Genomic DNA, 13617 nt, shown 5'->3' on the forward strand with positions numbered 1-13617 from the left:
TCCTCCAACAACTCAGCTCCAAAATCCACCGCTTTAAATTACAAGACCCAGGCATAGTTTCAATCATTAGCTATTGACACAACAGACTGCCACTGATTTGTGTCTCCCGCGGACGTGCCCAGTCAGCACTTCCGCATCAGACGGAAGTCAGTTTGGTCAGCCGTGGACGTGCCTAGTCAGCACGTCCGCGATGACACCTGCTGCTCCCCTAACTTTTTTGCAGCAGACAAGTTTTCGGTGGAATTTTTAATTATGCGGTCGTGCTGATTCTATAGAATGAGAAACACCCCATGTCAGAGGTGTATTTGGCGGTTGTTTTTTTAAAATGCAAATATTCTAAGAAATTAGCCAGAATTGTTGGATATAAATAGTAACATTGATCTGTATTAATCAAGCGCGGCTAATTGGAAAGACACTTTGATCATTAGTTTGACAGATTCCACTCAAGTTGAAAAGGCAAAAGCTCTTTAGCAGCAGTTTAGAACCTAAACTGGCTTGAACATCTTTTTAATTCAGGTCTGTGAGAATTGCAGGTGCGCAACATCAGAAGGGAGAAAAAGTAAAAAGAACATGAAAGAACAACCATTAAGTAGACTAAATTTATACTTTAGGGACTAAAATATTCCATTTTGAAGTTTAGGGACTAAAGTGGAAATCCGGATATAATTTAAAGACTCAAAATGGAAATGACATTTTTTTTTCCAAAAAGTAATTACAGTTCCTAGTGTTAGACATTCAATGAAGCCCAGTCCATTTGCAAAGGGCAATTTCAATGTTAAATGGTGAAAATAAAGCTCTTTGAGCTGCGTCTTCAGAACTTGGAGCTTTACAGGCAAATCAGGAAGTAAACGCTCAGTTTCCCTGACCATTTCTTCTGTGACTGGGTTGGCTGGAAGCCTGTAAGTAATTACTAAAGAGATACTATGCCTTCAGCAACTGCTTCAGTCATTGTGAAGATCATTTTCTCATCCTTCAGTTTTCTCCATTGGCTGATTCATAATCATATCTGATACTATCAAGAATATGATCCCCTCATGAAGAATTGAAATTTGGCGCTTCAGAGGGTCCAGCAAACTTGCTTTAACGTTTAGTAACTCTTATAAAAGAGCCTTGCCTTGAAAGAGCTGTTTCTTTAGAAGAAACTCATTAAGAACGTCTCCTGTCTTGTTCCCTATCTTTCATTTGCATCAGAGTGGTAGAAAGACTCTAGACTTTCCATTTTCTGTCTTCTCCTTTGATCGACCTAAAAAAGATATCCTCAGGTATATATAAACGTCTCACAAATAGATTTGAGTTGATCCTTCAGAGAGAGCTTGAGGAGACTTATGCTGTTCACTTGCTCCATGAGAAAAATGTCTTCCCTGGGAAACCAGATCTTTGCAAACAAAAGGACGAGACCGGTTGTGTATATCCCACAAGCTCAGCAGAGTTTTATTTTGTGATATCCTCCCAATTTGTGAACTTCTTCTTTACATGCTCTGCATAACCTAACCTTGAGAAATCCTGCCTCCCTAATCACATCCCAAAAAAGTTGCAAAAGTCCAACTGATGCTTAAAATCCCAAAAATAACCTTAAAGTTAATGCCACAGAGATGTCATTGAAGGGTTCTGTTTATTGCACAAAGGAATTGTAATTTCTTGACCTTAGTTTTGTTTCTGCAACATTACAAGAAATGCCACACAGCAAGCATACATAATCTGCCGACTTGCATTAGAAAATTTAAACTGACTCTTTGGATGAAAATATATAATGCTTAGTGTAGGCGCTCACCTCTCAACAATGCCGAGGTGGTTCACTTCTTCATGATGCTCAAAGGCCGAGGTGATTACCTCGACTCCTCATCTTCATAACTCATCTCCACCTTCTCGAGGTGATCCTGCCTCGGCTGTATCCCCAAGCCTGGTCACTCGATGTCTGACACCTACAGACATAGCTTATTAATGTCTGGTAGGTTGACATGACCACCGCCTTCGTCTTGCCCAGACCTACCTCTGACACCGTCGCCCTTGACTGACGCCCTACATGTGATAGGAAGTAGGTTCCATCATTCCTCCTGTAGGTCTCTCTACTATAAATACTCTCCTCCCTTTTTGTGGGCACGAGGGAGAGAGACTCCAACTCAGTTTAGTCTAGCCCTTGCTCATAACTCCAGTCCAATTAGTCTTGCTTTTACTCTTGATTTCTTACACAACTGACTTTAGCATCAGAGCTAGATCGGGGGACAAGACCCTGGCTGTGTCTCTATTTTGATAGGTGTGCTTGTGCTGTCGACTTGGTTCGTCTGTCCAGAAATCACCTCGTCACTTCGCATCTAAACCTATATAGTAGAAGCCCTCTGGCTTTGTGTTGTACTACATTCACTAGAGTAGGAAGGAAACTCGTAGATATCTAATCCGGGAACTTAATCAAATCATGATTAACTTTAGTTCTTTAACAATCTTCTGTCCTCTTTTAGGTAGCTTACGCTTTAGTGTTGCTTAACGTTTTTGCCTGCTGAAAATTTTCTTCAGTTTCTCATGAATAAGGCTTACAGAAACGCGTCATTCTACAATGAAATCTCCGAGCGCAAATTCTCCACTACAAAGCTCAAATGGTATCGCTTATCTAAATTTACATCAAACATGTCACAGCTTAATCAGTACATGCTACAATATACAAGTAATCCTACTACAAGAAAGAATGAAAATGAAAATAATATATTTAAGTCTTGAAAAGGAGACCGCTAATTCAAAGATAAGCATGGTAATCCTGACAAGATTGGTCGAGTCCAAGAGGATTGAGGAACCATGTCCACAAGTGATCCAGGAAACACAGGATAGAAGCAATTGCAACCTCATAATAAGCTTCTTGAACATCATTTCTAATTCTACCGCTCAGCTGCTGCTGCTGCTTTTCTCCAGCAGGAGTATAAGCAACCAAACAGCGACAGAGCGGGCAAGTGGAGTTCTGCAACAGCCAAGCATCAATGCAGTCAACGTGGAATCCATGGCTGCATTCTTCAAGAACCCTGTATTTTTCACCCTTGCAGATGTTGTACAGACAAATCACACACTGCATGCCTTCATGATTCTGATCCCCATCTTCTTCTGTTTTCATATGCTCCCCTTTGCCCGATGTCGCTGTCATTGTTCTTAAATTATCGCCATTATCAGTGGATGAATCAGTAGTGCTAGAACTGCTACCACTGTTGTTTGCAGGTTGAGACCCTTCACGTGAATTTGAATTCTGGAAGTTGTCGAGTATGCACACAATTGGGAGGCCTGCAAGCAATGAAACGGCCCTCATCTTTCTTCTCATTGTTAATACAGCTTCTTCACTGAAAAATGCTCTCACACTTATTCCAGACATCCAAGTTCTCTCAGCCATGGTCTTTCTTGATTGATGATTACAGGATATTAAATCAGCTTCTCTCCTTCTTGGTGGTACCTATGAGATGTATCTTGAGGACTACAGCAGAATATATACTTTGCATAAGCTTAATTTAGCATAGGAGTCTAAAGTATACTACTAGTTGCTCTGAGTTTGCGTTTGAATCTTTTTGGGGGGGGAGGGGATTCTTATGTTGGATATGAATGGGATGCAAATTTTGACTGCTAAATAGGGAATTGGAATATTGCTGAAGTGGTTACGTGCTTGTGGGAGTGTAGCCGTATTGGTTATGGAATTGGAAGAGAGAGTGATGACCGCTAAGCTGAGTCAGTCAACTGCCTTGTCACCCTATATCTCTCTCTCTCTTTACGACAACGTTAACATTTTTATAACCTAATCTAGGGGAAAAGCCTAAAGAAACTATAAAGGGTTAATAGGTATAAAAATCGAAACTACGTATAAAGGGCTAATAGGTATAAGAATCTATTAAACCAAAGGGATACTCTAACACCTCTTTTAAATTTTTTTCACTGCAGGTAAGGTTCGAACCCCTGACTTACAGTTCAAAGATAGACTTTAGTCCTTTTTTTATGGCCATTGAGTCAAAGTTCAATGCTTTCTTGTCACTCTATCTCAAGTAGCTACTAGTACTAGTGTGAGTGTGACTATATAGGTGAATCCAAAATTTTCATCATAGGTGAATCCAAATTCATAGTTTTTCATCATAAGTTTACCCATTTCATTCATTCATTAATGACTTCTACCATTAGTATTAAAACAGTACAAACTGTAAACGCAATGGAAATGTGTGGCTGGTTTTTGCATTTTCCAATACATTATACTGTTGGGACATTTTCTGTCATGACAACCGTTCCTGCCAGTGGACGGCCATGATTTGGTCTCAAAATTTTGTGCGGCTCACATCACGTCTTGTAACTCGATTTTCACGCCAAGTGTGGGGCCCACAAAAATTTATTCTAAAGTTACGTCGTGTGCAAAGAAAGTTACACAATGTACAATTGATGTTACTCACAGTGCAAAATGCACACAACTTGCACAAACAGTTGCACCTACAACCGTTTGTGCCCCTTGTCCCATGACACATGGTCTATACTTTACATGAACACGAGAGTCATATACTTTAATTGAGCATTGAATCAAACTGGTGGTGCACGGACATTAAGGTCGTTGACAAACTATACGTGAACAACCTTTAGGCCTTGGTACTGATATTTCACTTTAACAAGCGAAACAATCCTTGAAGCTAAAGATCATGCAGATCATATATGCCACCAACATTCCTTCTTATCGCAATTATGCTTCTCTTTTCCACTTCTTTTTTCTCATAATTTCAAATGCAAGCACAACCATCATAAAAAATTCAAGTCGCAAGGAAAATGAAAGTAATTCTGGGAAAAGCAGACTATTTTGCACAATTGGTTCCAACTCAAATTCGAAGAAGCTCGATGAAAAATATTTTTTTTAAAAAAAAGGGAAGGGGGTAGGGTGGAAGGAGAATGATATCATAGAATAAGACTGTCAATTACCTCCCCATTTGTGCATGCTCAGTACTTTGGGCTGCAGCTGCGCCCCCACATTTAACCCTGAAACAAAAACAAAAAGAAATAAGTGATTATCCAGATTTACCCTAGTGCAATATCTCCAATACGATGACGAGGATAATGCAAAAAAAAAATGTTTGCAAGTGCCTTTTTTTTTGTACTTAAAAAGTTTGGGTGGTTTTGGCTACGATCACTATCATGAGTCAGGACAGGTTTTCGGAACCATAGGTCACTTACAGAGATATTTACAAATCGTCCACCAAAACAGTCCTTACATCGACAGCGAGATTTGTACACACAATGTTTATGTGAGGAAGAAGCTTGTCCTTGCAAGTGCTATTCAGAAACCTGACGCCATCATTTTTCCAACAACGCTAAGAGTGGGGCTCACAACTTGATCCATGCAAGCTCTTTTTCTTTTTCTTTTTTTTTTTTGAGCTGAAGAACTATATATAAAAAAAAAAATCCCCCTAAGGATAAACAATAGAAGAACAGTTCGATCTAAAATTTTTCACTCACAATATGTATATTTGCGGTATATGAAAATTGTACCTAAATCCGGTAGAGGATATGTATACTGTCAATGTAAATTAATTGAGGGTAAGTGAGAAATCATTATTGAGTCTTCTAAAACAAATATATATATATATATATATATATATGTATGTATGTATAGGTTAGTTTTTAACTTTTTCTTTTCATAAAAGAATTTTACACCGTTTACACTCGGAGGAAATAAATAGCAAAGTGGCATAGTGTCAGCCCTATAGCAAAGAAAAATGTGGTGATTTGGTCAAATTAAGCGTTGCGTTGCGTTGCGTTTTCGCTTTGGCAGCGATTAATGGGAGTGGGACTGGTTTGTTGGGGGCTTGTCTTCAAAACGACGACTTAGCCGGCAAATTTGTTGACTTTGACCCATTATGCTCACCAGTTATCTCATCTCAGACCTTTTTTTTTTTTGGGGGTCAAAGCCCTTATTATCTTGCCATTTTGGGTAGAATAAAGCCCACGGATATGACTCCGAGTGGTTTGGCTTGGCTTGGCTTGGTGCAAAACAATTGAAAATTGCTACTTTAGATTTTACTTATCTTTATTATGTAATAATTTAACGTACTAGTCTTATTAACAAAATCAAATTATTAATCAAGTCACTTGGTTGTGACTCGTAAAAAGTGCGACCAAATTGGTGGATTACTTATAACCCCAAAAAATGCCACTTTGGGTGCGTTTGACAAAATTGAAATCTGAAAACTAAAATCGAAAATCTGAAAAATGAAATTTGAATCGAAAAAGTTATTGAATTGTTAAGTATTAAATCAAATACATTTGAGTGTATATCATATTCAATGATAAGTGCGTATCTTATCACTTATTGTTGGGAGTGAATTTTGTCTAGAAAATTCGGTGGCACTTAATTAATTCAGATATTCAACTTTTGGTTATCAAACGCGTCTAAATATATTAACATCTGAATACATTAAGTTTGAATATTGAATTGCATTATCAAATAGAGAAACTATAAAATTACTAGTTATTTCCAACTTATCACTTAGTAACTTGTCCAGAATGAAGAAGTTTTGGGTTGTAATCCTCCCGTCTCCTTCCCGCTCCTTAAATCCCACCCCTTCCCTGCTAAAAGAAAAAATATCAAACAACTTGCAAAATGTTGAATTACAAGTTATTTGTTTCCTGGTAACTAGACCAACTTTCACTACTAAATTCTGCAACTGCCAACTCATGAGAAACAAAAAAAAAAAAAAATACTAGTGACGATGCTAGAGTACTTTGACCACAAATAAGGTTCCCCAAGAGTAATTTGAAATTTAAGTCAAGTTCAACTTCACAAGAAGTAACTTGATTGCTAGCAATTAGTATGGTGAGTCATGGTAACTGGTAGTGTTAGGCACTATTTACTCTTAGTGCAAACATCATCAGACCCTACCAAAGGACTTCAAAGCAGGAAACCTACAGACTGCAATTGCAAAAGGAGTGGATAACAAGAAAATTTTGCAGCTGTTTCACAATAATACCATCATTCTGACATTCAAGCCTGTATCGACTTCATGTTGAAAACACATAGGTAACGTTGGCAGTGCATATAAAGAGTCTCATCCAAACATCAGACAAGAAAAATTTAACCGAAATGTGTTATAATGTAGATATGTTTCAAGCAACAAGGGAAACTGAAATGCAGAATATCGAAATGTGAGAGAAATTGTCAGAACTGCCTGATACAAGTTTGCCCATCCCTTTCCCGGATGTTGGGAGACCATTGTAAATTGTTCTTCACCTTCAAGTAAAACAAACATTGGTTATCATTTATAATTCCAAAGCAGAATATTTTCAAATGGACCAAAACTTTTGCTAAGAGATCTATGCAATCATGGAAATTGCATAAATTTGACATCAATCAATACTTTTGAAGACGTACATACATAAACAGAGAGGGATTAAAGAAACAACTAACTAACCATCGACCACAATGAATTACAACATTAAACTAAAGTCATGGTTGTAACAACTAGTTCTGTATACGACTATTAGTCATTGTTCCATTTCCATTAGTTATTCTAAATCTACCTAATATCAAAAACTTTCGGGACTAGATTTGTTTTGGTCGAAACATTGGGGATTAAAATTACATTTCTTCCTAAAATTATCAGTGTATACACTATTATCATTAAATATTGTTTTTAGTTTTTGCAGCTGTAGCTACCGGAAAAGGTTTCTTTGGCAAGTGTAAAAGCCTCGTACCAAAAATTTCAGACAGTAATGACTAGGGATCAAACCAGAGCGAAATGACCTTTGCCCCAAAAAAATCAGTTCTAATAGCATTCTCATCACATTCTAATTGCCTTCTTGTTTGAATAGGGTACCAATAGAATTCTACCATTTGGTAAAAGGATCATTAATACATTATTTTCTGCAGAATACTTTCTGAGAAAAATATCATCAGATCCTATCAAAGTACTTGAAAGCAGGAAACCCGCAGACTACAACTGCAAATGAAACAAAAAACAGAAAGTCTTGCGGCTGTATTGACTTCACATCGCAATCACTTAGGCAACAATGACAATGAAGATAAAGAGTCTGATCCAAAGATCAGACAAGAAAAATTTAACTGAAATGTCTTATAATGTAGATATGTCTCAAGCTACAAGGGAAACTGAAATACAGCATACCCAAATATGGGAGAAATTGTCATCCAAGTGCAAGAGAATCAACAACACCAGAACTGTAAGTTGTCATCCAAGTTTTGCCCATTCTTTTCCAAGATCTTCTAAGGCCATTGTACGTTGTTTTTCACCTTCAAATAAAATAAACATTGGTCACCATTTGTGATTCCAAAGAAGAACATTCTCAAATCGGCCAAAATTTCTGACTAGTGATACACACAATCAAGGGAGCTGCATAAACTTGACATTGATCGATACTTTTACAGTCGTACATAAACAGGGAGGGATCAAAGAAGCAACTAACCAACCATTGACTTCGATGCATTTTAGATTTAAAACCAAAGTCATATGTTGTAACAACTGCTTCCTTATACAACTATTTCATTGCAGCTATCAAATTCTCAGGTAGTTCAGAAATGGCTTTTGACCATGTTCAAAAAGAAGTGCTTTTGGAGCCAGATTTGAAAAGTTAGACTATGTACAAAAAGTGCTTTTGACACTTTAATCCAAATTATGAGGGAGGTGGTTATATATAGCTTTTGAAATCATAAGGGGGTTATGTGACAAATGCTAAATCACAGGGGGGTAAAGTGTATTTCCAATTGTTCCCGTTTCTTCCCTGTAACTCTCTTTGTACTGCTCTTTACTAAATCAATGCTCTGTATGTTTTACTTCGTTCATTAAGGTACAAGGAATTTTGAAGCTTATGCTTGTCGGCTGGTCCGCAATCCCCATTAAGATCACTGCAATTTGGAATGTCATAACTTCTATCTAATGTCTATCTTTAGAGGTTCATCATCTGGAAATTTTTTTTGCATGTTTTAGTTCATAAAATAGAAAGTGAAGCTCCAAAAACTGAAATGACTGAGAAGTATTTCGCATTCAAGTTATAAGTGTTTTAATGGACTACCACAAATTTCTTAGCATTCACAAATAAAAGCACAAGTATTAGGCATGAATGTTTCTTCTAGTCACAAGATCAATGCAATGATTTAACTAGAAATTTCAGTTTCCAAAACATCAGAGAAGAGCATACTCGTGCTGTGCCATGATTAGAAGGTGATCTGGAACTGCAACAAAAAATATTGACAGGGAACTTCCAGCTTCTCAATTCTATAGCAAGTCCTTCCATCCACTTCAAGTCATGTGGAGTCTTTAGCGGTACTTCAGCAGTTCATGCACAGCTGCCCCTCAGTAACACAGGAATACTGCAGAACCAGAGGGAACCTTTAAATTAATCTGGCCAGAGTTTCTCAAGACAGCAAAATGAAATTCTTTTATTCCAACTTCCTACTTCAGAGCTAATGTTCTTGTGTTGTTTCATTTTTAGAAATCCTACTTGCTTTCGGATTTTTTCCTAGAAAATCAGAAATCAGTCATTGCCTTATGAGGGTACACAAGATGCAGAATCAGGATACAGGTCTGTGATAATCTTCATGGTTCCAAATATCTCAGATTAATACCGACACTATCGCTTAACATCAGACTAATTTGTCTTAATAGATTATGGTTTGCAGCAATAGAGTTCAACAGGAAGCCGAAGGATTGATAAAATATACTGAAATAACAAAGGGTCTTACAAAGCCAAAGGCTGCCTTTGTGAAACCGAAAATTTTCAATAACCATGAACTTCTCCAATCAACTGTATCCTTAATTTTGGTGAGCCATAAAATGAATCAAAATGCACGAGTTCTTTTGTTAAACTTGAACAATAGCACTAAATCTTCTCCAAATTTTCCTTGTATTAATCAGTCTTGCATGATTTTATCTAGAAGCCTACAGGAAAAGGAATCAGTAACAATGAGAAAGAAAGGCTCCTCCAAAGGATTTACAGTTTGAACTTTGAAGGAAACCGCCACATGACTACATGAATCCACAACCAAGCAAGAGGACTTTTTTATTGCAAATGTGAAAATAGAAGTTGACAAAATGAAGCACTCAATAAATGGTAACATCTAGATTATGCAATCTCCTCCCAGGATGTGAAATAATAGGAGTGCAGTCAGTAAAATTGGAATTACTTACATGATAATAGGATGCATAGCACCAGATGGATATAAAGCTCCATATCCACTAATAATGATGGACAAGGACCTCTTAATGATCTGAAACCCCCTTTTAATGTTGGATAAGGACCTTCAAATGCTCAGTTCCATATCGTATTTGCTCCTCCACCTTAAGTCTTCTGATCGATTCTTCAACAGAATCTCCACACCGCTGCACTTCAATTACTTGCAAGGTAGTTATGTCCACAAAATCAATAGGAACCTCCCTGAGATTATCACAATTTTGCAGCACTAACTGCTGAAGATTAGGCAAATGATCACAGGAGGCATTCCAGTCAACACTGTTTAAGTTATGTAATTTCAAGAATTTGAGTTCAGGGAATTCTCCATCTTGCATCTCCCATTGCGTGCTCTCAAAAGTTATAGAAAGTAACTTTAGAACCTCGAGATTTTCCAGACAGCCAATTGTCGAAATGTGATCTCACCGCAAGAAGAAAGTTGATAAAGTCAACTTTCTAAGACTCAAGGGGAAGCTAAATTCGCCACTACTAACACTCCTACCGATGTAGGATATCTTGAGTGACTCCAAATGAGTCATATCCTCCAACCTTGGAAATTGGTTGCACTTCTTGGAATTATCCCATGATTTTGAAAAAATACAACTTAATTTTTGAAGATTGGGCAACCCCCTTAATATTTCCTCTGCATGTTCCCTATAAGAAAGAGATGGCGAGGAAAGGGAAACCAAGTTACTTAATTCACAGGAACTTCCAATCTTTCCATCTTGCAATGCGAAGGTAGCATGATTTTCTACATGAAGATGCCTCAAGCTAGTCATGGTCCAAATGCTATCCGGTATAGTGACCTTACCTTTCAGTCCCTTCACAAGAAACGTTTCTAGATTCTGCAAGTTGGCTAATGATGAGGGAATAGAGTCTATATCACCACCAACTGCCAGATAATGCAACTGAACAAGTAACTCTATTCCATTGGCAAAGGAATTACCCATGTTGGCACATTCCAAATCCAGCACCTTAAGAAGCTTAAAGTTTTTAGAAATGAACAAAGTATCATAAGGGCATCTTGGGTATGTATCAGTGGTAGCATAAAACAGCAGAGAACGAACATATGGACCAGAAGGCCTTGACATAAAAAAGTGCTTTCGACTTGCATGAACACATAATCGATATTTCTCATATGTCATGGAATCTGAAGGATCAAAATCATCAATATCCATACTACCATCAAAAGAAGCATAAGGTTCATCCTTACTAGTTACCAGCTCCAAGAAGTTTTCCTCTTTAGATTTTAACAAGCACAAGCAACGCACAATGTCATGAACCCGACATGCTTTGACCCCACCCGTTGATCTTCTTTTGGTAACAATTATCAAGCTTCTACCAATCAAATCCATCAGGTAATTCTCGGCAAGACCCTCTAAGCTGTTCGAAGCTTCTTTCTGTATAAACCCTTCGGCCATCCATAGCCTTATCAATTTAGAAACAGAAATCTCCTTGTCCTCTTCCAACGCTGCAAAGTAAAGGAAACATGCTTTCAAATCATCTGGCAAATTCTTGTAACTCAGTTCTAAGATGTCCATGCAGCGAGATTGTTGATCACCAACTATCAATGAGTCCAAGCTTTCTGCAATTTGTTTCCACGATTCATATTCCTTGCTTGTACTGTTAAGAATACCAGCTATTGCAACAACAGAAAGAGGAGTCCCTTGCAATTTCTAGCAATTTCTTTTCCAACTTCAAATAGTTCTTCAGGATAGCTTTCCTGATGAAATATCTTCAACTTTAGTAACTCCCAGCTTTCATCATCAGAGAGTAGACGAAGATTAAGAAGATTGCATTCAGGTGTTACTTTTGAGACCACATCGCAAAGACGACTTGTCATCAGAATCCTACTTCCATTTCCATCATCTGGAAATGAGATCTTGAAGTCATCCCACGCCCTAATGCTCCACATATCATCCATAAAGATGAGATAACGATTTTTCTTCAAATGTTTATACAGCACCAAGTCCAAATCTTCATTGCTCATGGCAAGGATGGTATCATTAAGCTCAATAATGTGTCTTAGAATATCGAGCAACAAACTTCTTCTACTGTATGCTTGTGAAACACGACACCATGCACGAATATGGAAGTAGCAAACAACTTCAGGATCATTGTATACTTTGAAAGCCAAAGTCGTCTTGCCAATTCCTGGCATTCCAACTATGGACACAACATCTCTCTGCGATGATCCTCTGGTAAGTTTATCGATTAGAACTTGTTGCTGGTCATTTAGAACCACCACCTCTTCATCAATGTTTGTGGTACTAGCCTGTGGTAATGAAGGCCATAATGTCTGGGGAGCATTGCAATTACCAATATCACAGCTCTCCTTCTCATGAAGATCTATGGCCTGCATCTTCACATGTCTAATCTCTTGTGAAACATGATAAAGCCACGGTAAATGGTTCCATTCAGCAGAACCCCCAATCACAATTGAGTCAATGACACATTCTGCCTCATATGCCAGAACAATAAGATGTGTACGAAGATCTTCATGTTCCTGATTACCGATTCCCTGCTTCAAAGAGTGCCTAAAGAAAGACATCAACATCTCCAAATCCTCATGGATGGATTCAATTTGATGGATTACATGCTGAACTGAATCAAGCTTTTGCCTTAGCAGCTGTCTTAGCTTTTGCAAAAGAAATTCAACGAAGCCAAGTTGAGGAGTCTTGGGGAAATGTAACCTGGGAATTTGAAGATAAAGCTCTTTGAACTTCGGAGTCAAAAGCTGAATTATTTCTAGCGAATCAGAAAGCCAAAAGTCCATTTTCGTAACTGCTTCTTCTGTGGTTTGATCAGCTGAAAATGAATTACAGAGAGAGATGACTCTAGCAGCAACTGCTTCAATATATGTCAAGATCTGCTTCTCATCCTCCTCATTTTCCTTTGGCTGACTAAGGGTTGATTCTATCACAAATACTAGTGCCTCGTGAAGTGTTCCAATCTGGCGCTTCATGGGGACTATCAAACTTGCATCACTGTCCAACAGATTCAGCACAAGTGCCTTTGCCTTGAAAAGCATAGCATTCACAAGAAACTTATAAAGTGAATCTTTTACCTTGTTTCCTATGAATTCCTCAGCAGAAGAGGATCGATAGAGAGCTTCGATCTGCCTAGGCATGTCGTCCACGAGCGCAAAGATCTGTTCTTCTGTCTTCTTCCTTGTTTGAGTGAAGGATTTCAACAGAAGGCTCAACCCTTTCTGAAGAGCTGTGATATAATCCTCTAGAGAAAGAGCGAGGAGAGTTACTGCAATTTGTTGCTCCGTGAGGAATATTTCAGCCTTTAAAATCCAAACCCTGGCAAACAAACTCACAAAATCAATTATAGAGATTATGTTGCACTTGTGCCTGAGATTTGAGATTTCCACAATCACAGCCTTAATACTTATTGAAAACTTTTGGACATCCATGTTATCCATCTTTGGTATTTTGA

The 13617-nt window shown here is 38.0% G+C and overlaps 1 protein-coding gene across 1 annotated transcript; it reads right to left on the minus strand.

The window, feature by feature from the left end:
* Positions 1 to 10595: 10595 nt before the first annotated feature.
* Positions 10596 to 11714, minus strand: LOC113783280 (putative late blight resistance protein homolog R1B-17). The gene has a single exon (XM_027329369.1). The coding sequence runs from the start codon at positions 11712 to 11714 to the stop codon at positions 10596 to 10598; it is 1119 nt and encodes a 372-aa protein (XP_027185170.1).
* Positions 11715 to 13617: the final 1903 nt, after the last annotated feature.

The sequence above is a fragment of the Coffea eugenioides genome, chromosome 9 (assembly GCF_003713205.1).
Source record: "Coffea eugenioides isolate CCC68of chromosome 9, Ceug_1.0, whole genome shotgun sequence".
Lineage (NCBI taxonomy): Eukaryota > Viridiplantae > Streptophyta > Magnoliopsida > Gentianales > Rubiaceae > Coffea > Coffea eugenioides.